The sequence below is a fragment of the Macrobrachium nipponense genome, chromosome 4 (assembly GCF_015104395.2).
Source record: "Macrobrachium nipponense isolate FS-2020 chromosome 4, ASM1510439v2, whole genome shotgun sequence".
In the NCBI taxonomy this organism is placed as follows: Eukaryota; Metazoa; Arthropoda; class Malacostraca; order Decapoda; family Palaemonidae; genus Macrobrachium; species Macrobrachium nipponense.
The window spans coordinates 117,415,864-117,443,291 of record NC_061100.1 but is presented as its reverse complement, the minus strand read 5'-3'; the positions used below and the strand labels follow the sequence as shown (position 1 = coordinate 117,443,291).

Genomic DNA, 27,428 nt, shown 5'->3' with positions numbered 1-27,428 from the left:
ACTATTTGTGGATTCTAGCTATTTGCGGGGTAATCTGGTGCACATTCCCCGCAAATACGGGTGGAACACTGTACGTATATACAGTATATGTGGCAAGGTTGTAATCAAAGTACAGGCATTAGGGACTTGAGCACAGACAAAACCAACTATTGCACAAATTGATCAGTAGGTGTTCGAAAACATGGGGTAATACGCACACTGGCTGGTACTGATGTTCTTGCAGCAGTTACATAATAATTAAGTACAGTAAATGTGTGTGGGAAACTGCAAAAGTCTAATAAAAGTTAAAAAAGAGATTTTAAGTAATGGTAAGAATGAAAGTGTGCTAATGAGTGCATAGGCTTTAAATTGTAAAGAGGTTTGTGGTATTGACCCCTTACGAGACATGCAAGGAAATGAACTCAGGAAAAATAATGGAATTTGCAAAATGTGTCAGTTCCAATGGAACAAAAACAAAGCTATTCTTTAAGGGATAATGTAAAGGGTTTTAAAATCCACCTTCCCACTGCTTAATTCATACAGTTTGATTTTGTAGGTCAAACAGTGTATTGGTCTGTTGTAAAACAAGGTTTGTACATATATCACTCAGCATAAAAATCTTATGCTACGTGACATGAGTAGATTTTATTCTCCTCTTATGATTGGTGTATATATATATATATATATATATATATATATATATATCTATATATATATATATATATATATATATATATATATATATATACCGGTCACTGCCCCGGGTTACGACGGGTTCGGGCTATGACGTTCAGAGGTTAAGGCGCTTCTCAATTATATTCATCAGACATTATTTCCAGGGTTACGACGCCTACAACACTCATCTGGCAGATGAAATATGACACCAAAAATGCAAAATAATCAATATTTGAAGGGTTTTTTTATGAAAAATACAATAAGAATGCATTTTACATAGTTTTCAATGCACCAAAAGCATTAAAAGTAAGGTTTCCTTAGGATTTTATATAATGTTCTGGCTTACGATGATTTTCGGCTTACGACACCTCTCAAGAACGGAACCCCCATCGTAACCTGGGGACTACCTGTATATTATATATTATATATATATATATATATATATATATATATATACTATATATATAGATATATATATATATATATATATATATATATTGTTACAAAGTGCCAAGTATCTGGTTACCATTCATCAATTATTACCTCACCAAAAGCCAGACACCTGAACCCTCATAACAGGTACTAAACGACTGAATACTCTAAAGGCAACAGTGATCCCTTAACAACTTACCGGTATTGCAGAAAATCAGGCTAAGTTCAACAAAACAGGTGTGAGGTAATCTTGTAAGTCATTAAATTAATCAAAGGGCATCAATCCATCAACAACTTTAAAAGTCTGAGTATTTCCCTGATTTCAGAAATCTAAGTACTTCCCTGGTTCTAAGTCACTTCAAGTAAATGAAGGAAAACAGATTAATCACCCCTCTATGTTTCTACCTAACATCAATATAATTATATACTGGTATAAAAATAAAGAAAACTTTTTATAAAAATTTTAAATACAAATATTTATTATTAAACTCAAAATTTATAAGTGAAATTCACAATATCAGGGAAAATTACTGTTACTTGAAAACAAAGTAAAGTTTAATTAATTCTTGAATCAATTAAGTAAAATTAAATCAAAATTAATTTATCACAAGATTCAAGAAAATTAATTCAATCAAAATTCAAAAGTGTTAGGCAATAATTGAAATTTGGAAATTAATTCACAAGTGCTAAACTACAATAAAACTTGAAAAGAATTCTAAGTAAACGGAAATTAATTCACAAGTGTTAAATTTAATTAAATGTGCAACGACTAATTTATGAAAATAACTAAGTCAATTAAATTGTGAATGTAAATGAAAATACAGAAAAATGTGGACAGTATCAAAATAAAAAGGTACACTTCAACAAGAAAATGAACAAATTCACAAAAAAATGAAACAAACACAAAACACAAAAATTTGCAGTATGTAAAAATGTAAATCTTTTCACTCAAAACATTGTAACCATTAGTTTTTACCAAACCTCCGTAACCATCTGTTATTAGTTAACCACTGTTCCTATCCGTTATTAGTTTTTAGATATTATTTGCAACTAATAAAAATATAACACACTTCACCTTGGTATACCAACTTCTTTCTATGCTGCAGTCTTGTTTTACACTTTCACAAAAAACTATGCGCCGTTACAACAACGTTTGTTCAGATTCCACAAAAACACTAAATAATACTAAATAAACTCTAAGAAATATCAAAGAAGGGATTTTGACGAAGGAAAAATCTATTTCTGGGCAAGGGTTCTTGTCGCCCAGTGAAATAATCCTTAAGTTCATTATTTCTAGGTAAATGATACTAACATTACCAGAGAAAAAATAAATTCAGGAGGATGTCAGAATAACTGACTTGCTCACCCTAAATAAAAAGAGGGTGTCGGTATGGAGCTGGGGCGAGTGAGACCACTACCATGAACCTCTTGTCATTTAGAATTCTCCTTCATCAAAATCCCCCTCCTGAGAGAGCTGACACACAGTCAGAGTTAGCAACCACTATTACTATTCTCCCCACCACACTCCGACTGCAGTGCCTCTGGTGGCCATCCTTGTAGTTAGATGCCAATCTTGGGCTGCAGGGTGGGGGACAGGGGGGGATTTCACTGGGCAACACGAACCCTTGCCCAGAAATAGATTTTTCCTTCGTCAAAATCCCTTTTCTGGGCTCAGTTCGTGTCGCTTCGTGAAATAGTACCAGAGAATTAGCACAAGATTGGAAAAGTAAAAAAAGAGAAAGGTCTCAATAAAACAAAAGAAGTAAAAAAGAATAAATATAATCTGATTGAGAGCTTACAAGTTATCATAAAATAAAGTTAACTTAAACTAATGAAACCAATTATATATACAGTTAACCTTAAAATTATACTTAAAATAACTTATGATAACTTATTTAATACAAGTGAGGTTCAATAATAAAGTACATAAAGGGAGAACACTCACTGAAACTTATACATTTAAATCACAAACAGCATCTCAATTATATGTTGGTGTGCTTCCCTAGCATAAAAATAAGGGGAGCAACACCGATTAGTTATAATAATTCCATATATACATTTATAGTTGTGGGTGCCCCTAGCAAAAAAATAAGGTACACACCACTATATGTAGCCTTTTAAGCAGCTAAGGCTGAAGGACCCAATGAGCATGATGGTAAGGTTAGGTGCATTGTTAGTTGAGGCAGGTAGAAAGGAGATATGGATCTTCGACTACGACTACTGAGCAGTGTCAGGGGAAACTATGTTTCCCGCTGCTACTGCCGGAAATTTTAAAGATTCCAAGGACTTTAAATAATGACGTTTAAAAACTGTCGGCGATTTCCAGCCTGTATATTTCTTTAAGTCATCAAAGTTCATATACTGGAAATAATTAATGGAGGTGGCTACTGCCCTGATGTCATGGGCTTTGGGCAATGAGTCAGGATTTGCTTGTTTAATAAAGTAAAGGATTTATTGCCTAATTCCCTTTATTGAAATAGTACCACCTTTTTCCCTCATGAAGAGGGGGCCTGAGGATCTAGAGGATGTCCTGGACAGAAAGGCTCATAAGGTCGTCACCGGACAAAGAGAAGGGTCTTGTGGAAGAGGGAGGACCTTCCAAGGAGCCCACCTCATGAAGGGGTCCTCATTCTTTGCCAAAAAACTACGATCTGGAGATAGTAAGACTTCTCCTGAGGGGAGGAATTCTACATGTCCAGCATCTCTGGAAAGGTCCGACAGTTCAGATATTCTGGCTCCTGAGGCCAAACTTAGTAAGAATAGAGTTTTCCTCAGTAGCATTATATAGGTACAAGAAACGTTGTCAGTGTCTGAAGCCAGTTTGAGAACGTCATTCAAGAACCATGAAACTGAACTAGGCCTTTCAGAAGGTCTGAGCCTAGCACAGGCTTTAGGAATAGACGTAAAGTAGGAGTCTGTTAAGTCTATTTTAAAGCCAAACTGAAAGATTTTCTTTAAAGCTGACTTATTAGTGGTAATAGTACTAGCTGCTAATCCTTTTTCGAATAAAGACCTGAAAAAGGATATAGCCAGATTGACTGTCATGGTTCTGGTGTTTGTTTCCTTCAGGAAATTTGCTAACTTCTTAAGGGGGCCGGCCGGCTAATGCCCTTTTTTAAGGACAGGACTTTGATATTCATACCACTTAATAAGGTGACTTGGGACATCTCCAAACCGCATATGATTTTCGCCTCTGACCTTCGGTTTTGTGACGCCAGGGCGATTTATCCCGAAAATAACCATTTTTCAAATTCTATCTCCTCCCTTGATATTTAATATTAAGACCTGGGATTACTACCATATATAGACCTGATGTAGACCTCCAATCGAATGGAGTTTTTTTTTTCTAAAAGTCATTTTTTTGCCAGATATGAATTTTTCAATATGGTCAAAAAATAAACCCTATAAATCAGGAGAAAAAAATTTATAAAAAAAATACGAAACAAAAATTGGAAAAAAGGGCTCTATTTGATTGTTCTATAATGTCTTTCTGAGTTATATACCAAATTCCAATGTTATAGCTTTAAAACTAAGTGAGAAGATAGATTTTGAAGGTCAATAAGTATAGTTTTGAGATATGGGCGTTCAAAGTTTTCCTTCGTATTTCTATAAAGACAATATTAATAAATAATGATTATTATGAATGTATATTTGTTTTTTGTGTATTAATAAACCAAAACTATTTTATTTATCATAATTTAATCATAAATGATGATCCCTTTGCTCATATATCGCAGCCTGGGACACTGCTTGAGGCAAGATGGGGCACTCTTTCCTACGCAATTCTCTCTCTCCCCTTCACTAACTCTGCTTATTACAGCGAATTTTCTTCTTCTGTGTGTTAGCGAGATGTTTTCCTTGTATTTTCCTCTTTGGCATGATGAAATTCTTGCCCGAAACAAAGATAAACAAACGTAATCGCAAGAGAATGTCAAGAGGTGAAACTCGAAGGCGTACACTTTTTTTACAAAGACAATTTAATAAATCATGATTATTATGAATTTCATATTCCATTTTGGGTATTAAAAAACCAAAACTTTGTTATTTATCATAAATGAAGATCTCTTTGCTCAAAGATCGTAGCCTTAGGCACAGTGTGACGTGTGCTGTCAAGCAAGACGGGGGCGTTACTAAGCAACCCTCCCCTCTCTCTTCACTAACTACGCATATATTATGATATTCTGTAATAATACTTGAGCGATTTTTCTTCGTCTGTATGTTAGCGAGATGTTTCCCTTGTCTTTTCCTCATTGGCATGATGAAATTCTTCCCGAAACATACATAAACATACGTGAAAGCAGGCGAATGTCAGACGGGAAATGGAGCGTGTAGACTATTTGACGTCTGTGATCGCACTAAGTCAGGACTGGACTTGGTAGCTTGAGCCAGAAGTCTCCTTCTCGACTCGGGGAATGTCTACAGATGCCATTTCTCCCAATTTCTTTGACAATAATTATCAAAATTTACGATAATAGAAGAAATATTGCATTTTCTTGTACGGATCAATGTTTTAGGCTTATTGAGTTACGTTAACTAATTACCCTGTAACTACGAAAGTAAGAGGAATTTTGACGAAATATTTCGTATACATATTCTCAATTGCCATATGAAGCTCCATGAATTTTTTCATGACTTTGCATTTTTCGCCCTATACCTCCATATATAGAGGTTCCCTCTTATCTGATTCTAAGAAAAGAATATTCTGGGGATCAATATTTGCATCTCTTTTAGCCGCAAACTTCATGAAGTCCATAAAGTTAGGGTTTTGAGAATTCCTGAGGAAGCAAACACAGTCCTCATGTGTACTGACTGAGATAGTTTGGGATTGGGGATCCGTCGAGGTCGGAGACCCAATTCCAGAAGCAGAGGATACCAGTTGCTCTTGGGCCAATCCGGGGCTACTAGAGCTACTTGTCCCTTGAATGTCCTGAGTTTGTTCAGGACTTTCAATAGAAGATTCACTGGAGGAAAGATGTATATCTTCTCCCACTGATTCCAATCTATGGACATGTCGTCTATGGCATAGGCCAGAGGGTCCAGGTTGGGGGCCACATAGCAAGGGAGCTTGTGGTTCGCTTGAGATGCGAATAGATCTACTTGGAGACCTGGAACACTCCGGCGTATCCACTGGAATGAGTTCTTGTCCAGGGACCACTCTGATTCTAGAGGAACTGACCGAGACAGAGCGTCCGCTATCACGTTCCTTACTCCCGCTAGATGGGTGGAGGATAGATGCCATTTGTACTTGGTTGCTAGGGAGAAAATGGCTATCATGACATGGTTCAAATGTTTTGATTTGGATCCTCCCCTGTTGATGCAGTGTACTACTACTGCGCTGTCCAAAACCAGCTTTATATGAGAGTTCTTTGCTGGTAGAAGCCTCTTCAGAGTGAGGAATACTGCCATTGCTTCCAATACATTTATGTGAAGCTGGCGGAACTGAGATGACCAAGTCCCTTGAACCTTCTTGAATTGAGAATATCCTCCCCACCCGTTTAGAGAGGCGTCTGTGTGGATAACCAAAGCCTGAGGGGGGAACTGGAGAGGAACTGATTTGGACAGGTGTGGAGACGTTTGCGAAGAATCTGCAGGATTACTGACAACTTGTCTTGAGATTTGACATTTGCTCTTGAGTGCCAAACTCGATTTATATCTTTCAGTTTCGCTTTCAACAGAACGTCTGTTACTGACGCAAACTGGAGTGAACCTAGGATCCTTTCCTGGTTTCTCCTTGACGTTCGTTTGCACTTGAGGAATTGCCTTACTGACTTGGCTATTTCTTTCCTTTTGACCAATGGAATTGACAGAGTGTGGGAGTTCAGGTCCCAATGAATGCCGAGCCACTGAAAACGTGACTCCGGTGTGAGCCTGGACTTTGTCTTGTTTATTTGGAACCCTAGATGTTCCAGAAATTGGATTACTTTGTCCGTGGCTCTGAGGCATTCCTCGACGGTTGTTGCCCAAATCAGCCAATCGTCGAGGTACACTACTACCATTATCCCTTGTGATCTCAGTTGTTGTACTACTGCTTCCACTATTTTCGTGAATACCCTGGGGGCTACGTTCAGCCCGAAGGGCATCACTTTGAAAGAGAATGCCTGGTCTCCCAACCTGAAGCCTAGATATGGGCGGAAGTGTCTCGCGACTGGGATATGATAGTATGAGTCTGTAAGATCGATAGACGTGGTGACAGCCCCACGGGGAAGTAAGGTCCGTGAACTTGTCACAACGAATGAATAAGTTTAGACGTGACAAGTCTAAGATTATTCTTCTTTTTGATGAGCCTTTCTTTGGCACGCTGAATAAGTGTCCTTGAAACTTTAAATGTTTGGCTCTTGACACTACCCCTTTCTGAAGGAGCTCTCGCGCATACTCTGTCAATTCCTTTGTTGGTAGTTGAAGGAATGATTTGGATGGAGGGGGACCTTTGATCCAACTCCACCCCAGCCCTTTGGACACAATGCTCTGTGCCCAATTGCTGAATCCCCACCTGTGACGGAAGAGGAACAGCCTCCCTCCTACCTGAGAGATCTCACTGTTGTTGTGGAGGGCGTGGGAGCACGCCCTCCACGGAAGTGTTTCCCCCTGTTGGTTGCCCTTCTGCCACCCCTCTGACGAAATGCACCCCTAGCCCTGCTTCCCCTTCCAAACCTATTGATGGTTTGGAATGCCTGGCTTTCAAACACAGGATTGAAAGCTGGGGAAACAGCGTAGGAGGTCGAGGGCTGGCTTTGGGGAGTCAACAGGAGGATGGGCTGATTCTGACCTTTGGCAGCTGCCGGTTGCACGGGTTGAGAAACCAGGACTGCCTGTACAAAATGTTGCTGCTGCTTTTTTTGGAAGGACGGGAACTTCCTGGTCTTTTTCAGCTTTTTGGCGCCAGCAGGAGGATTCTCAGGTTTCCTCTTGCTGGAAAGACCCCAGCGAGCCCTGAGGCTTTGGTTAAGCCTGGTCGCCTCATGCTGCACTTCATTTACAGCTGCTTCTGGGAAGAGGTCAGCCCCCCAGATGGTAGAAGATAGCAGCTTGTTCGGCTCGTGCCGAATTGTAGCTTCCTGCAGGACATGTTTCCTGCAGTTCCGTCTCGCTACCACAAACTCGTACAGGTCCGACTGTACAGTCTGTGTTTGTGCCTTTGCCAGGAGCTTGAACAGAGGCTCTGAACCGTAAGTCTAGGCGGCAACCTCTGTCATCACCAAAGCATTCATAATCCTTCCTAACCTAGTCCTTGCCTAAAATTCGGCTTGGATAAGGTTATCCGGCAGCCTAGGAAGTCTCTCCCCAAACTGATCAATGGCACAGTCCGGCTTGAGTTTTCCTACCGTGAAAGTTGCTGGAAGGTCTTCCCAAAGTTCCCCAAAGGCTGGGAAGAGTGGGGACGTCGGGTCTGATTCCATAAGCTGAGGGAGAGGCTCATCCTTCATGGCAGCCTGGATGGTTACCTCAGCTATCTTCGTTGTGAAGGGGAGTGGTGCCTCCTCCGTAGCAAAGATAGTGAAAGGACTCTTAAATGCCTGGAGCCTGGTATTGGTACAATCCCAGTCTTCCAGGCATCGTACCCATGCCCTCTGAGCTTGCTCGTGACTGTATAAGACAGTCTCCTTAGGGATCTTGTCTTCCCTGTTCAGAGCTGCCTCCGTTAGCCTAGCATATCCCATTAAAGGTGGTAGCAGGCCGGCGGGATGGAACTCGAAGTCCTCGATACGACGAGTTCCATAGTCCGGGATGGAGATCATTCCATCCTTGAAGGGAGCAAAGGCTGCTTCCCTCCAAGGATTGCTCATAGTGAAGGCGGGAAGGGTGTTGTAGACAGGCAATGAGGCAACTCCGGCGCCTGCTACAGGGAGAACAGCTGGAGGAGCTTGGCTCAGCCCTGCCAGCCGATTCTCCTGGTCCGTCAGACGATCAGAAATATTCTGAATCGACTGACCGGACTGAGTCAACGAGGTGGAGATCTGGGCGATCATTTGATCGAATCTAGTATTCATCATTGAACCGACCATGTCCCCCACCTGTTGCATGACCCCTGCCGTGAAAGTGACAGGATCGAAGGGACCAACAGGACTGGCCTCGACAGGGGTCACCGGAGGAGCTCCGGTAGAAGAGGAAGGTACTGGCTCGGCGGGAGTGCGGACCTTCTCTTTAGAGGACTTACCTTTCGACCCTTTCGAATGCGAAGAAGAAGAAGAAGAGGTCTTCGCTCTTCCTGCTCCGGGATGGTGAGCCGGAGACTTATGAGAAGAGGAAGAAGACGACGTCTTCATAGACGACGTCCTCTCCAGGGTCTTCTGCTCTCTTTGCCCCTTCACCTTGGGGACTACTGAGGCAGTAGGCGCCTTAGCTGGAATCTCTGATTCCGTAAAGCCTTGGAAAGAAGCAGAGGAAGGGATAGGGGAAGAAGATCCAGAAACGTCCAAGGGAAGCCCTTGGGCGCCCAACAAACCCACCTCAACCAACAACTCACTTCCACCTACTGTCATTGGCTCTACATTAAGGTCCAGCGTCGCGACGTCTGCCGAGATGTCCTGGGCTCCCCCTTCCATCAGGTCCTGCTCCACTTGTTGTTGAATGGCGGCGATCGTTGGAGCTGCCGCAGCGGGGTCGACATACCCAGTCGACTTACCGCCTGGGAAGATCCTAACAGCCATACTCTTATCTAGGATATATGGCTGCCCCTTCGGCGCGTTTTTGCCGAAGCCACCTACCCAGGCTTTCAGGGTAGCCGACGTGGCGTCCTTAATGGCGGCAGCCTGAAAAAGAGGGTCATTGTAGTCCTTACAACGAAGCCCCGAGGACGAATCATTAACATTTGAGAACTGTTAGAACTATATAGCAGTATTAAACAAATTCATGTGATAGTATATACCAGAAAAGAATATACCTACGCCGGTATATACTTACTCCGTCCGAAAACTGTTCCACCAGCTCGTAGCAGATGGAGCAGGCTTCGTGGTGCCACACAATCAGGTCCTTGTGGCTGACGGCACAGGGAGCGTGCGAGCGGCAGACCTCGTGCCCACAGGGGTCCTGGAGGACGGCATTACACCCGGCCTCCTGACAGTTGGTAGCCTGTAAGTGAATAGATACATAAGTATCATCGTTATACACTATCAGGACCACTTATGATGCTCCGCTGCATACCGGAGTAGCATAAATTTTTGGGCATAATCCTCCCCTGTAATCCGTGTGGGAGAGTCCATGGGACCCGGTAAACTGGTTGAAATTTTCCCGGTGTACGCCGGAGAGGAGAATTTAGATACATAAGTATCATCGTTATACACTATCAGGACCACTTATGATGCTCCGCTGCATACTGGAGTAGCATAAATTTTTGGGCATAATCCTCCCCTGTAATCCATGTGGGAGAGTCCATGGGACCCGGTAAACTGGTTGAAATTTTCCCGGTGTACACCGGAGAGGAGAATTTAGATAAACCAGATACCTTTCATACACCTATAGTTGAGTTTCAAGGAGGAGTACGACACGCCGGAGAACGAGAGGATTACCCAGAAATTAAAATTATAAAATAAATAATAGTTTGGAGCGTGGAGCTCTGTCGTAAAGCCCCTCCGTCAACCACCGGGGCGCTCGGATAGCAAGCGGGCGCCCCGTCAGAAGACGAAGGGGACTACATATACACAATGGGGAAAGCATGTAGGACCGACCGATCCCCCTTCCCCCTAAATAGCTGGCGGAGTCAGCTATATATGATTAGAGGTAAGAGGGGGGGAAGAGGAATCGTGCAAAAAGAACGCCGGAGAAGAACTGATGCGGGCAGAGGGGGTGGCCAACCCCCCCCGATCACACCGGAACTCCCCCGAAGCTCACAGAGAACATGGACGGTCCAGCAGTACTCCCTAAAGTCCATAACTCCCGTGCCCCCCTAAAAGGGAGGAGGAGGGGAGTGGTGCTCGGATGGTCGCTATAGCGAGCGTGAGCGAGCGAGGACTGACCCCCCCTCCACGTGGGAGGAGGGGAAGGGGACTGGGACTAGGGCGATCATTGGCTCGACGTGAGCGCAGGTGGACCATGAGGCGATAATGCAACAAAACATAGCCTAGGTTGAGCTGACCACAGTGAGAGGTTGAGTTGACCACGTGAGCGTGAGTGGACCACAAGGCGATAATGCAACAAAACTAGCCTAGGCCAAACTGATCGCCCTTAACATGCAACCCCTAAAATGATAAATACATCGTAATAAAGAGAAAGAAAGGGAAATCACGAGTGAGAGAGAAAGGGGACGTCCAGGAGAAGTAGGCTAATTTCCCCGAAGGAAAACAAGCAAACTGCTCAGGAGCTGGCCCCAGCCGACACGTAAAACGGAGGGCAACGGCCAGGATGGCTGGACTAGAGAGAGACATAATAAATAGTAATCACTCACACGCCTAAGCACCCAGACCAAGGGACACGCATGCACGAACGCTAATCTAAGGCACAGGCAACGGATTTCCGAATAGTACGATGTAAAGCAATAAAATGTGTGGGAACTTGTGTACCACGTGATAAACCCACATAAAAAGGTAATAGATACACTGGATAGATACCACGGTATGGGGGACTGAAGTATGTAACCGAACATGAGGCGAGCCGGCAAGGCAGCCATGCGCCAGACCAGGTGACTATTATCGGACCTAAAAAGCGGTAAAAATAGTTCCCGGCTGACAAAAAACTAGTGTAAAACCTTTCGGGGTACTCAACTTAGCTGTGGCGATAGCTGCTAATTCCATGGTAAAAGTTATTAACAAAGAAAGCACACGAAAAGCACAGAGCAAAAGTAGCACGTGTGTACCCAAGTTCGCTAACGAAAAGGATGGCCACCAGAGGCGCTGCAGTCGGCGTGGTGGGGAGAATAGTAGTAGTGCTTGCTAACTCCGACAGTGTGTCGGCTCTCTCAGGAGGGGGATTTTGATGAAGGAGAATTCTAAATGACAAGAGGTTCGTGTTAGTGGTCTCACTCGCCCCAGCTCCATACCGACACCCTCTTTTTATTTAGGGTGAGCGAGTCAGTTATTCTGACATCCTCCTGAATTTATTTTTTCTCTGGTAATGTTAGTATCATTTACCTAGAATAATGAACTTAAGGGTTATTTCATGAAGCGACATGAACTGAGCCCAGAAATGAAATTCTCAAGTTACGAATGACCAATTTACATTACGTTAATATAATCTCAAGGATGTCGAGAGAGAGAGAGAGAGAGAGAGAGAGAGAGAGAGAGAGAGAGAGAGAGAGAGAGAGAGAAATCTGAATGCCTCGATTATCGAAGGTGTAATGAAATTCTCTTCCTTACGGAAGCTGGACAGGGGAGATGACACAAAACGTTTTTGGCACAATTCTTTCTAGAAGCTTCAAACTCTTACGCAACTTTACATACAAAATGTGTAATCTGCACGTGGCTTTGATCAAAGACATACACGTATGAGACCAGTCTGTTTAAAAAAAGACATGTACTCTACTCGATCGATCGAAGCAGAAGCCCCATCTTACTTGATGACAGATTCTCAAAACACAAATGAAGTCTCGAGCTCGCTTATCAAAAGTGATGACAGATTAGGAAAGCGAACTGAAATCTCGGAGTTCCTCTAATCTCACAGTGCTGACATAATAGGAAAACAATCGTAGTTTCGAATGGACAAAGAAAATCTCTCTCTATCTACATTCTACATTATATATATTCTTTTACAGCATGTAATGCAAAATCTGAACACACATTTTAAAACATCCTATCTCTAAGCTATCTAGGAATCTGAAAAAATGTTGCACAAAATTCTACACAACATTTTATTCAATCAAAGAGGTGATATATGCATTTTGAAAGTAGCAATATATATAAATATATATATATATATATATATATATATATATATATATATAGATATATATATATATTTTATATATATTATACAATAATTTCAGATTGTTTGAAATTCAGATGTTCATGAAAATGCCATATAAAAACACTTACCACAGCTTTTGGTGTATGTCATGGTAATGGCCTCATTGCAATGAATTATAAGATAAAGGAATGGAAAACGCATCTTTGAGAAGTTCTGCAGCACGGTGGCTTTCAAGCGTGTGTTGGAGGCGCCTGTTCTCGTGGTTGTTCTAGAATCGCCAGGTGTGTTGTGGAACTCATCAGGCGCCAACATGTCGTGAGGAACGCAGCATATTATGATGCAATATTCCGTCAAAACCCTTCTAAATTGTTTCTGTAATCTCGGGAGCCTGTGACGTTTGCTGGTAGGCCACACCCCCAGGTTGCCGTATAAATATGACTGACGAAGTAGGAGGGAGCAGATCATCAGTAAAAGACACAGATCAGATCATCAGTGAGATCATCAGTAGCAGAGATCATCAGAGAGAGATACGAGAAGAAGGAACAGAAGTAGGTTCCGAGAGGAAAAGGCGCTCGAGAGTTTGGTCGAATTCTGGTCATGTCGTCATCAGGAGTGGACGACCGAGTTATTTCGATGTTGAGCAAACCTTCAGAGAAGAAACGTTCTGCAAGAGGTTTCGAGGAGTTCCTGCCCTTCGAGTATCAAGATTAGATATTGCTTTCTGCAGTACGGAGTCAAAAAGACAACTAAAGTTCCACCGTTCTCCTTTGTGAAGCCATCGCTTCGAGTTGCAAAACTGGCCAGCAAGTATTTTCATTACCCCACTGTTCCCCTAGTTCACGCATTGTAAGATTTTGCCTTTTTTATGTAAATAGGAGACACCATTCTGCATTTATCTTTGTTAGTAAGCTTGTAAATAAACCTTTGTTCTGTTAGTGTTTCTTTCTATATTCGTATCCCCAGTTTCAACTGTTGGTGTTGAATTCTTTTTGTTTATTTTCATATCGAACTTGGAGCGGACCTCTCACGGTCCATATCAGTGTACTACAGTACTGGGGCAGTAGCATTAAACTCAAGTTCAAGAACATCTGTGTCCGACTTATAACATGAACCAAAATTCATTATCAGTTTATTAAACTGTATGATGTACTGCATTAGTTCTTCCATATATATAGCCATATGTTTTTGCAGGTGGCTAAAACAAGCATACATAAACTTTATCACTGATTTAGAAATTTCATGTAAGTTTTATAATTCTCTTTCTTTTTCTGTTGTCTGTTTAATACTTTCAGATGCTTGTGATTGTTATGCTAAATTTTGTAATTATGCCCTTCTAGGTATAAGGTTGATAGAGGGAAATTTAGTCAAGTTTGTCAAGAAGATATTGATTTCTTCCAAAATCTTCTTGATTGCCACCGAGTAATTCTTGGGGAATCTGATCTTGAAGGTCATAATACTGACTGGCTAGGAATGGTTCGAGGTGCTTCATCAGTACTTCTTAAACCAAAGACCACTGAAGAAGTATCAGCAATTATGAGCTATTGCAATCAGCGAACACTTGCAGTATGTCCACAAGGTTAGTGATACAGTAATTACCATCTTGCTTGTGCAGCTGTCTTTTTGTCTTTCAATTCATTGTTTTAAAAAACTGATGACTTTCATGGAAACCAGGTCCATGATGTGTTAGTAAGTAAAATCTGTTAGTGGTGTATTTTGAAAGGAATTAGGACTGCACCTCAATTGGTGTTTTGTGCCCCATTTCCCCAACTTCCTCTAACAAGTTGTGGTTCGGTCTTCAAGCAATAATACATCTTATTATTGACTTCATTCTTCTTGCTGAAAATTTATTTATATTAATATTTTTCCCCAAGTTTTGCATATTTCTGGGCTCGACCTGTGTCGGCCAGTGAAATGTCCCTAAAGCACTCATTTCTAGGTATAAATAAATGCTAAATATACCAGAGAAAAAAGCCATATGGAATGCCAGAGTTACTACCTCCAGCTCGCTCACCCTCATAGGGTGTTGGTATAGCACAGGGGTGAGTGGAAACCACTATCACAGATGCTTTGCCAAAAAAATTAGATGTCTCCTCTCTCAAAATCCCCCTCTAGAGAGGTGCCGTTACAACGTCTACCGTCCGCTCGCTACTACTACCTCTACCAAGAACCCTCATTCCTGAATTAGCACTCTTCGTGTCTACGCGCACCATTTTCGCTGTCTCCAGCAAGTGTTTTTGCGAAGCATCATGTCTTCCCTTGACCAAGCTTCTTCATCTAAGTTGAGTATTCCATTTATTGTTTTTGAACATGATGGGGCAACAATGCATCCATTATTTTGCCCTTATTTTAAGACTTGTTCATGGGAGCCGGGCATGACGCTCTTCCGAATCCGCCATTTTGGATGCATGGTTGGCCCGTGTGCATGATTATATCAGAATTTTATTTTGCTGTGTAATCTTGTTCACCATTTAGCACTTCACTGTATAGGCTACTGTTTTCGTATATTTTACCGTCTCACTCCTGACGAATACTGAGAGCCTTGTTTATTACGGTTTGATCCTTAGGTTATTAGCCTATTATAGGGTCTTTTTCGTTATCATCAGTCACTCAGGAGCGAGTTGGTTCCCTTACGTGCGTACGGTGATATGCTTCATTCTACGTTATGTGCGAGTATTGTGGTTTAGGCGTCCTAGGCTAGCCTAGTTGTACGCCAGTTTAGTTTAAGATATGGAGGAGTTATGGAGTTCCATTTGACAACGTCTGTGAAAGAGAGAGAGAGAGAGAGAGAGGATGAGGGACTGAGAGGAGAGAGAGAAGAGACGAGAGAGAGAGGGAGAGAGGGAGAGACGGAGGGAAGGGGGGGGAGGATTGAGGATTGAGAGAGAGAGGGAGAGGAGGGAAGAGATGGAAGGGAGAGGGCAGGCGCGAGCGGAGGGGGGGAGTGTACGGGGGGGTAGGGGAGTGAGGGAGAGAGAGATTAGGGGAGAGAGATGAGAGGGAGGAGAGAAGAAGAGGGGATGCAGGGGGGGGTAATAATTTGCTGTATGGATAGTTAATGACTGAATTGGTTGTTGGTGGGTTCTGGGCTGTCTGCTGGTGCTGTTGATTGTTACTGGTGACAGTAGTGTTGACAGCAGTTATTGGAGGAATTGAAAGTCAGTTGAGTTTTGTGTTATTGATTTGTTGTATTGATTTGTTGTGAGTTTGGTGTTGTTGCTTAAGAGTTGTTGTGCCTGTATTGTTGGATTTGTTGTGCTTTTTAGTTCCTGAGTTTTTGTTGTATGTGATTTTTGTGGTTGAGTGTTGTTGTTGTTGTTATTATTCCTTGATGTTGTTAGTGGGTGTGTATGTTGCCTTTTGTGTTGTTGCCTTTTTTGTGTTGTTGGTGATTGGTTGTGCAGTGGTCTTGGGTTGTGATTGCATTATTTTTTTGTTGTTGTGCTGTGGTTGTGTTCCTTGGTTGTTGTTGTGGTCCTTGATTGTTGTGTTGAGTTGTGGTTGTGTTCCTTGGTTGTCGTTGTGTTGTTGAGTTGTTGGGTTGTAATCCTTGGGTGTTGTTTTGTTGTTGGGTTGTGGTCTTTGTTGTGGTTGATATCACTGCTACCTCGATGGCAGACAGCATGGAGTATCTGGAGTGTTGGTAAGTACATATGTTTTGAGAGTTTTTTTGTTTTATGTTTTTTGTTTTGTGTTATAGGTCAATTGTCCTGCTTGTATGCTGTAGTGTGTAGAGGAAAGTGTGACTGGGGTAGATTTGGCAGCTAGAGTGATTAGGTTAATGTGGGGGGGATTTTGCCAGCTTGTTTTTCAGCTTGTGATCCCGCCACATTATTTTTTGGTGCCCAAACAGGGACTTTTGGTGCGGCAGCTGCAGGGCAATTGGGCTAGTGAGTTGTTTGATTGGTGGAGAAAGTGAGGATGGAAGGGTTGAAGGAGATAGAGAGGCTGAAGGAGGAGCTGAGGTTGGCGAGGGAAGCTAAGGGAAGGTTGGAAGTGGAGAATGAGAGGTTGAGGGTAGAGTGTGAGGAGCAGAAGAGGGAGTTAGAGGAAATGAGAGAAATGCTAAGGAGTGCGAAAGTGGAAATGAAAGAAGAGGTGAAAGGAGCGGAAGAGAGAATGGTTGAGAAAATGGATGAAAAATTGGGGGTAATGATGAATGCAGTGCAAGAGATGATGCAGGAAATGATGAAGGGATTCATGAGAGAGGGAGCTGTAGGAGGTAGGCCTACTGGGTCTTTTGAGGGGCCAGGAGTGGTAAAGGAAGCGAAAGAGCGAGTGGATGAGAGTACGAATGACGAAGGTTATTTGGTTGTAATCGGTAAGGGAAAGAAGGGAAAGACACAGGATAAAGATAAACCTGAGGACAAGAAAAAGAAAGTGGCTGAGGAAAAGAATAAGACTAAGGGAAAGAAGGTTAGTAAGGGTGATGAACAGGATGAGACTAGGACAGAATACATTGGGGAAAGGGTTGAGAGTGATTCGGATAGCGGTGAGTGGAAACAGGTAGGTAGAAAGAAGAAGGGTAAGGAGAGCGTAGTCAAGGGTATGGATGTGAGTATGGAAGTGGATTCGCTGTATTCGGAAGAGGGAAAGAGGGGTCAGAATGGAATTAGCGAAAGTGAGAGTGAGAGTGAGCGGAAAGTACAATAGGCTGTGTATATGAGAGAGGTACCCCGATGTGCACAATACGAGGAATATGGTAGTAGGGACATAGGGGACTTTTTTTGAGGAATATGAGAGGTATTGTGAGGCAAAGTATGGTGATAACAAGAGAGTTTGGGCAAGAGAGTTAGGTAGCTTTTTGACGGGATTCTTGTCGAGTATGTATGGGGTAATGATGAGTGTAGGAAATGTGCCGTATGAGAGTGTAAAAGCTAGGATTGTAGAACAGGCAAAGAGGATAAAGGGTAGCGTTAGATATAGGAGAAAGCAAGATTTTGAAGAGGCAAGAATGAATGTTGGTGAGTCATTGTCAATGTATGTCTGTAGGTTAGAGACATTAGCTAGGAAAAAGTTTGGGGACGAAGGAATAAATGAGTGTTAGGATTTAGTGCGAAAGTTGTTGGTGACTGTACCAGAGAGTGTATATGAGTTTATAAATCTGAAACGTAAGGAGAAAATGCGATGGACGAATGAAAGGTTAACTTGTAACAACATTTTAGAAATAGTAGAGGATTACGAGTTAGACAGGTGTATGAAAGAGAGTAGAAGTGTTAGTGTTAGGACTAAAGTAGCTGAGGTTGTACCAGAGTTTAGAAGCTATAGGGAGGCAGTTTTGGAAGGGCTGAGGCGAATGGCAGAGCGAGTGGTAGATAGAGCATTAGGACAAGTAACGTGAGTGTAGTTAGCCCAAAAAGAGATAGGAGTGCAAGTGTTGGAAGAGTAGGGTCAGTTAGTTGTGAGCAAGAGCAGCAGCAGTGTTATAGATGTGGTAAGCCAGGACACAGGAAGAATGAATGTCGATAGTCGTTAGGAGCGTGTTTCGGGTGTGGGCAAAGAGGGCATTTGGTGAGTGAGTGTAAGAAAGATAGGGATATTAAATGTTATAGGTGTGGACAGGCAGGGCACATCACTAGTGGATGTCGGGGTACCCTTATGAACATAGTTTGCGGCAACTGTGGTACAAATGGCCATTATGCTAGGATGTGTAAAGAACAGTGTGCGAAGTGTGTTGAATGTGGAATGGAAGGTCACATGGCGAGTGTGTGTAGGCGAAAGAGGATGAGTCAGGCTGGGAATTCGGGAAACTAGGTGATAAGGGGATTCAGTTGGGTGGGTCCTCCAGTATGCGACAGTATGTTCGGGAGAATGCGATGAGTAAGTGATTGAAGGTGAATAAATGTGAGCCGAGTACCAGTGAGCAAATGAGTCTGGAAGATCGGCAGTTAGTGTTGGTTGAGTATGGAAGAAAGCAGAAGAAGGTAAGGAAAGGGAATGAAAGGGAGAAACGTGAGCTGCATGATAGAGGGGTTAGTGTTAGGGTAAAAATGGTGGATAAGGCATGTAATACAGATGACTTTGAGGGGAGGAATGATACATATAGCGTGTGTGGGTTTGAATTGACAGGGTTTAGTGAAGTTTCACTGGGAAGGGAATCAGGTGGTAAGGATGTAGTTGGCAGTATGAATGAGTCTCTTCGAGAGTTTGGCAGGAGTGTAAATGAGGTAAGTGATTTAGTGGCAGAGTTACGAGAGATGTTCAGGCAAGAGTTAGAAGGTAGATGAGGTAGTGAATGGGATTTTGGGGGGATGATAGTGAGGGAGATAGTAATGGTAGTCTGACTGGAAGTGATCTGGGAGAAGTTGATGGCAGTGTAACTGAGAGTGTGTATGAGGGCCCTCAAACAAGATCCAGGGGACCTGCATCTGAGCATCCGTGGGTGTTGCGGAAGGCTATTTAGTGTGGGTGTTGTGAGTGAAAGGAGACGTTGTCAAATGTAACAGGGGAGGAAATATGGAGGAGTTATGGAGTTCCATTTGACAACGTCTGTGAAAGAGAGAGAGAGAGAGAGAGAGAGAGAGAGAGAGAGAGAGAGAGAGAGAGGGTATAATTGTTGTATGGATAGTTAATGACTGAATTGGTTGTTGGTGGGTTCTGGGCTGTCTGCTGGTGCTGTTGATTGTTAGAGTTCTGTGTTTTGAGTGAGTTTTCTGTCAGTCTTTGGTGAGAGCTGGTGACAGTAGTGTTGACAGCAGTTATTGGAGGAATTGAAAGTCAGTTGAGTTTTGTGTTGTTGATTTGTTTTATTGATTTGTTGTGAGTTTGGTGTTGTTGCTTAAGAGTTGTTGTGCCTGTATTGTTGGATTTGTTGTGCTTTTTAGTTCCTGAGTTTTTGTTGTATGTGATTGTAGTGGTTGAGGGTTGTTGTTGTTGTTATTATTCCTTGATGTTGTTAGTGGGTGTGTATGTTGCCTTTTGTGTTGTTGCCTTTTTTTGTGTTGTCGGTGATTGGTTGTGCAGTGGTCTTGGGTTCTGATTGTGTTCTTTTGTTGTTGTTGTGTTGTTGAGTTGTGGTTGTGTTCCTTTGTTGTTGTTGTGGTCCTTGATTGTTGTGTTGAGTTGTGGTTGTGTTCCTTGGTTGTTGTGTTGTTGTGGTCCTTGGTTGTTGTGTTGTTGAGTTGTTGGGTTGTCGTCCTTGGGTGTTGTTTTGTTGTTGGGTTGTGGTCTTTGTTGTGGTTGATATCTGTGCGACCTCGACGGCAGACAGCACAGCAAAGCCCGGAGTATCTGGAGTGTTAAGTACATGTGTTTTGAGAGTTTTTTTGTTTTATGTTTTTTGTTTTGTGTAGTTATAGGTCAGTTGTCCTGCTTGTATGCTGTAGTGTGTAGAGGAAAGTGTGACTGGGGTGGATTTGGCAGCTAGAGTGATTAGGTTAATGTGGGGGGGGATTTTGCCAGCTTGTTTTTCAGCTTGTGATCCTGCCACAAAGAGGTGAAGATTCCTCATTCATTCGCATTGCTCATGCATGTATGTTTCTAGTTTAGTTTTTTATTATAATATTGTATTGCTATATTTGATGAGGTTGGGAGTTCTTCACGATGTCCTAACCTAGCCTATCCGACCAGACTTAGGCTAGGTTTTGGAGGGTGGGCTAGGCGGGTTGAGTATATCCCACCACCCTTAGTGGCTCCTAGTACCGCCAACCTGACCAGGCAGATATGTTTGCTTGGAGGGTGGCCTAGGACTAGAGAGTTCCTCTCTTGTTACGTATGTAGGGGCTAGGCCTATCTTACCTGACCAGATCGGTAGATTCAATTTTGAAGGGTTGAGTTAGGTTCTAGGTGTCCTTTTCGTGACGTCCTTGTAGGAACCATCTTAGCCTACCTGACCAGATCTGTACCGATTTCGGAGGGTTAGGCTGGGATCTTATTTGGGTGTGGTTTTCTCCCTCCTTTTTTTGCCAGTACTTCCAATAATTCCTCATCAATTATTTAATGAATTAATTTTGTTGAGTGTAACCTGGGCCATTGCCCCCTTTAGGGTGTCAGTTGGCCTACCGTCTTCTGCCCCCTTTAGTAGTAGGCTAGTTAACGGCTTCTCGAGAAGTGGTATTCACTGATTGGTTGCTGTGGCCAGGCGATTACGACTCGTCCACTTTCCTCCAGACACCCCCCCCCCCCCCCATCCCGGACTCGTTCCGGCGCCGCTTTGTTAGCTCGCTGCCCAAGTAATCCTACCAATGAACAACAGCTAGAGCGTAGAGCACGGTCCTGGGGATTAGTCGGAGGAGATTGGGGGATTAGTAGATTATGTAATCTCTGTTGGTATGTCTCAGGCCCGTGTTATTCCAGCGAGGTGTGGTCTACCGTCACACCCGCCAGGAGGCTATACGCCGGAGTTTACGTACCTCTGTTCCGCCACTCTGTTTTCCGTACTTCTCTAGTGCTATCGCTGCTTCCCCACTCCTGTGGTGCCGGAACTAGGCTTAGAGATGCGTTTCTAATTGACTTGGAACTGCTACTCTTCTCCGGTGTGATCAGATTCAGGCTTAGGTTTTACCTTTTTTTTCTGTTCTGCTCGTATCAGGCCAACCCCGCTGGTTATAGCTATTGTGATAACGAGATTATGGATTCCGGAGTAGGAGGAGACATTCAGAGCTTAATATTAAGAAAATTTATTATGTAGCTTCTGTTGGTATGTCTCCGGGCCTGGGTTTGTTCCGGCGAAGTGTGGTCTATCATATGCGCCAGGATGTATACACCGGAGTTCTACGTACCATTGTTCCCGCCGCTCTGTTTTCCGTATTCTACGTTATCGCTGCTGCCCACTCCGGTGAGGGCGGAACTAGGCTTAGAGAATGCGCTTCCAATTGGTTGGGAATTGCTACTCTACTCCGGTGCAATCAGACTCAGGCTTAGGTTTTGCCTTGTTTCCCTGTTCTGCTCATATCAGGCCAACTCTGCCAGTTATAGCTTTGGCGATACCCAGAGTATGGATTCCGGAGCAGGCGGAGACATCCAGAGCTTTATTAATAACAAGTAAGTTGAAGATTATAGTTGATGTTACCTTTAGCTAGTTAAGTAACTAGTTTAAGTGTACACGTACCGCCGGAAATAACTCCGGATGCATTATTTGATGATACTCATGCATCTTTCCAACTTACAGATGGTTCGCTGCCAGGAGGTGGGTTGCCCAGCCGTCCTTTATAAGCCGTATGGGCATGAGGTCTGCCGGTCTCATGCCAGCTGCGCCATCCAACTGGAGGGTCTCTTGGTCTGGCACCCAGAAGCCTGCGTGGTGTGTTACGGCCTCGTTAGGAACGTGACAGATGAGTCGGTAGGTAGCATCTTCGCCTCATTGTTACTCTGAATTCTGTTACACATATCGATTGCTCATAGTCATACTAGATAACGAGGAAGTCCCCAACACTGGGGAACCTGATTTGATTATCTCTTACAGGTTGATCTGACGCTCAAGGTCTCCTCGCTGACGACCCTTAAGGCCTGTGTAGGGGGGTTTGGGAGGAACGTCGGATCCGGCCAACCCTACGTGCTGTCGGAGGAGACACGTGTCCTCCTCTACCCGAATGGTAAGGTTTCGGCAGCAGTAGCGGCGGAGGTAGCGGCTCCCATTATAATGCGGATCCACCAAGAGACCCAAGCCCCTCCGGAGGACCAAGAGGGCTTGTGCGATGATATGACGGAGGAGGTGGCGGCCATCTGCCTGCATCGAGAGCCCATGGCCATCGAGGACCAGGAGGAAGGTAGGGAGGTAAATGAGGCAGGTAATCATGGGGCTAACGTTCTGTCCTTCAGCCCAACTCCTTCTTCTTCTTCTTCTTTTCAGGGCTTCTCTGGGAAGTCCACGACCTTTGGGAATAGGTCGGGCTCAGTAATCCCCAAGGTGAAAACCTTGAAGACGAAGTCTCTGCCGAAGGCGGTTAGACCAGCCAAGCTTTCTCCGGCAGGCTCCGCCAGGTCGTCATTGGCCCCCAAGCCTTCAACTTCCTCGGCCAAAGCTATTCCCCCACCCAAGGGGTCGAGAGCTAAGACTTCTAAAGCCAGACCGACGGAGTCCGGCTTCGACCAGGAGGCTTTCGCCTCTCTTCTCATGCAGAAGATGAGCGAAGTAGTAGACTTGAGACTTCAATCGATGTCCACTCAACTCGCCTCGGGTTTAGAGACATCCGGACTGTCCATCCTGTCTCTGGCCCAAAGATTGCAAACCCAGGAGGAATTGGTGATCGGATTTATCCAGTCCGGAAGCACACCGCAGTCCTTTGCGGTGCCGGACGCATCCAAGCTCCCACCATTTGAGAATAGCAACCCATGACGGTTGGCTCTACATGCTCCATTTTCAGAGGGCAGGCTTACAATTGAGGGTTGCGGAACCCGACCCATGGAAGACTATGAGTTCTTCCCGCCGGGCCTACAATTCCCCTTCCTGTGCTATGCTAGGCTAGCCGAGGAAGCGTTGGTCAGGGTAGACAAGGACCCGAAAGAGACCGTGATCTACCCTAGAGATCAAGCTCAGTCGGCATGGGTCAGCACCCTTACGGAATGGGAGTGCGTCAACACCAAGTTGACGCCTCACAAAGGTTGCTATACCATGTTTGTAGTGCTGGATAACATCCCGACACCTTGCACATCAAAGATTGCAGAATTGACACTGCAAGCCGGAATGGAGGATAAACCCATACCTCAGCTAAAAGAGACGGAGGCTACCTCTTTGCTCTTTCCCGGAGATCTGGAGTGTTGGGTTGGCGCTCCAGCAACGTTCACAGTGGGCTCGACCTGGAGTGTGCCTCCACACAATTCAGTGAACATTTGCCTAGAATTCCGGATACCATGATAAAGGCGGAATTTGAAGCAAGATGTAGGCTGAGCAGGTCAATTAACTCAGTCACCACTGCTGAGTTGACAACTTCTGTCTTTGCAGAGGAGCCTCTATTCCGGGTCCTGACGAAGTCGCTGCTGCAGACTTTACAGTGTGACCTGTATGATTTCATAGTGGCTAGACCAATGCCTCCATCAGGCATAAGCCTAACAAGCTCATAAAGGCATTGATCTGGGGGGCCAACCTCTTTCCTGAAGACATGGTTAACAGCGTCCTCAGCGAGGTGGCTAGGGCTAACCAGAACCTTCATGTCCGCTGGGGACTTCCCTTCAAAAGGAAGTTCGAGACCCCCGGACCACAAACCAAAAGTAGGAAGAGGCCTAGGAAGTATCAGCCTTTCCAGACCTCTCAGCCTCAAGCAGTGGTACAGGCAATTCCTGTCTCCCAAATGAGTAAGCCTTCAACATCTAAGGCACAACCACAACCGCAGTTTGTTCTGCTGCAGAGTCAACCGACTCAACAGCCCTCGAGTTCGGCTGCCCTTGTGACTTCCCCAGCCTTCAACACCTCCTTTGAAACACGGGTCGTTTCGAGGCTATAATAGGCACGCAAGGAGTAGCAGAGCAAGAGGTGCTTACCGGCAGAGAACTGGCTCTTGAGTTCTCCCAAGAGGCAGAGGCTTCAGAGGAGGCAGAGGAAGTAAGACCTCAACCAGTCAATGAGTCTCTGCAGGTAGGCGGGAGACTGTACCTCTCCCGGGACCATTGGACCTTCAGTACGTGGGCCCACAGTATTGTATCAAAAGGTCTGAGGTGGAGATGGAAAAAAGGGCCTCCTCCACCAGTCTGTTTCCATCAGATTCCAACGACAGACCTTCTAGACTATGCCAAAGACCTTCTTCCAAAGAAGGCAATAAAGAAAGTCAGTCACCAGAAATTTCAAGGACGTTTGTTCAGTGTACTGAAGAAGGACTCGGACAAACGAAGAGTGATTCTGGACTTGTCCCGTTTCAACTCATACATTCAATGCGACAAGTTCCTCATGCTAACTGTCTCGGAGGTGCGGACCTTACTTCCCTGTGGGGTCATCACCACCTCTATCGATCTTACAGACGCTTACTATCATGTACCAATAGCAAGAAACTTCTCTCCCTACCTAGGCTTCAAACTAGGAAAACAGGCTTACTCGTTCAGAGTCATGCCATTCGGGCTCAACATAGCACCCAGAATATTCACCAAACTAGGAGAGACAGTAGTGCAGGAACTAAGAGCTCAGGGGGGTGATGTTAGTAGCTTACCTAGACGACTGGCTCATTTGGGGAACCAACGACAAGGAATGTCGCAAGGCAATAGCCAAAGTAATAAAATTCCTAGACTACCTGGCTTTCCAGATAAACAAGGAAAAGTCCCGTCTCATTCCGGCGTCTCGCTTTCAATGGTTGGGAATTCAATGGGACCTAACCTCGCAAACTATCTCTTCCGCCAAAGAGGTGCAGAGAGATAGCGAAAGCTACGAAACAATTCCTCAAGAACAAACTGGCTTCTCGTCATACCCAAGAGAGAATCTTAGGTTCACTTCAGTTTGCTTCAATAACAGATGTTCTGTTGAAAGCCAGACTGAAGGATATCAATCGGGTATGGTGGAAAAGAGCCAACAACAAGTTCAGAGACAAAATCTCCTTGATTCCGCCAATACTAAGGAAAAGACTCCGCCCATGGACGGAAGTCCGGAGTCTTTCCAAATCAGTGCCACTACAATTTCCTCCGCCATCTCTCAGTACAAGAAGGTTCAAGGAACATGGTTGACAATATTCTGCCAGTTCCACATCAACGTACTAGAGGCAATGGCCATTTTTCTGACCCTGAAACGACTAGCTCCGGCCAGGAACATTCATATCAGACTAGTTTCGGACAGCGCATTGATAGTTTATTGCATAAACAGAGGAGGCTCCAAGTCAAGCCAAATAAATCATGTGATGATTGCAATCGTTTCGTTGGCAATGAAACATCATTGGCACCCGTCAGCCACTCACCTGGCAGGAGTACAGAATGTCATCATGGGCTCACTGTCCAGGACAACTCTGCCGGAGTCGGAGTGGTCCTTGGACACAAAATCATTCAATGGGATTTGCCAACGAATCCGGGCCTTCAGGTAGACCTATTCGCCACGGAGTCCAATCACAAACTTCCGTGTTATGTGGCTCCCAATCTGGATCCTCTGGCTCACGCCACAGATGCAATGTCCATAGACTGGAACAATTGGCAGAAGATTTACCTATTTCCGCCAATAAACCTCTTGATGAAAGTTCTACACAAACTCAGATCTTTCAGAGGACAGATAGCATTGGTAGCACCTAACTGGCCGAAGAGCAATTGGTCTCCTTGGAGAGGATGTAGGATTGGCCCTTGGTAACATTGCGGCCAAACCCACCAACCCAGGCCTTCAGGGTGGAAAGAGCAGTCTCTCGGATCGCTTGGGCGCCCTGAAAGAGAGGATTAGTATTAATACTTAAGATTACGTACTTAGATTAAACTATGGCTTAACTTAATGGACATATCAAAGACTATATCCGTCATTGGTACTCATTGCATTACTGTGTAGACTTGAAACGCCACCCACCTCAGAGGAGACCTGGTCTATGAACTCGTAGCAAATCAGGCAACTCTCATGGTGCCACAACAGGGACTCGTTGAAGCGGATCGCGCAGGTGGCGTGAGTCCGGCATACTTCGTGCCCACAGGGGTCTTGCAGCACGGCGTTACAGCCTGACTCCATACAATGGGTGACCTGTAAGTGAAATGACACATGAGTATCATCATTAACGTTCCGGACTAAGTCCGTGATGTGATATGTCATAACACCAGAGTGTTCCAGTGTTAAAAGGTAACAAGGTTCAGTCTCTACCTGCTCTTTGACCATGTATGTGGTGAGTCGTCCGACAGGGTCGGCAGAACAGCTTGGAACAGTGTGTCTCCGGCGATGCCGTAGAACCGTGGAGTCACTGAATCAGGAAGACCACCTAATCCATACGCCGGAGCGGGGAGTAATCCGAACACCGGGTGAGGAGCAGGAGGGGACCAACATAAAAACGGCGGAGTCTGATAACTCCGCCGTTGATAAACTTAAAACTAGAATAAGTTGGTGGATATCCCTAGAGGGGTAGCGGGGACTCCGCCAAACTTAAACTAAAGATAATGGATGTTATATATATGTAAAGCCATGCATGTAAAAAGCGTACTCTTGTAAAGAGGCCGGAGCCTCCTTAGCATATCACCAACCTAAAGCGGACCTGGCTACGCAGGGGTCCTGATCCGGCGGAGTGGGAGGGGATGGTGACTAGCGGTAGGAGAACGCGACTTGAGAGCTGAGGGGAGCCGAGCCCAACCGAGCCTGGTGGCCAACCGAGGCTCGGCCGAGCAGGGTCCCCCCCTACTCTACTGGGGAGAACGGTAGGGAGCCGACCTGCTCGCCGAGAGCCCTCCAGCTACCTCCCCTGTCCCCCTCGAGAGAGGGAGGGAAGGGAGGATGCTCGGGTCGGCTGCCTGAGACAGCGTGAGCGAGCATACCTCCCCCCAAGGTGGGGGGAGAGGGGCTGGAAGGACCGACGCGGGGTGGCTCATACGCGGTCGCCTGGAACTCCCTCGGCCGTGTGGTTAACCAAGCGATGAGAAAGGCCAGGTGATCAGAGGAGGCCTATAGGCCAGCCAAAGCCGTCTCGATGAACATGAGA

At 44.6% G+C, this 27,428-nt stretch overlaps 1 protein-coding gene across 7 annotated transcripts in view; it reads left to right on the top strand.

The window, feature by feature from the left end:
• LOC135211092 (D-2-hydroxyglutarate dehydrogenase, mitochondrial-like) overlaps positions 1-27,428 on the top strand; it is a 166,977-nt gene that overhangs the window by 40,241 nt on the left and 99,308 nt on the right. For all 7 annotated transcript variants that reach the window (XM_064244170.1, XM_064244168.1, XM_064244166.1 and 4 more), the window contains one exon: positions 14,259-14,497. In XM_064244170.1, the coding sequence (XP_064100240.1) occupies positions 14,259-14,497 (239 nt within the window). The remainder of the gene's footprint in view (positions 1-14,258; positions 14,498-27,428) is intronic.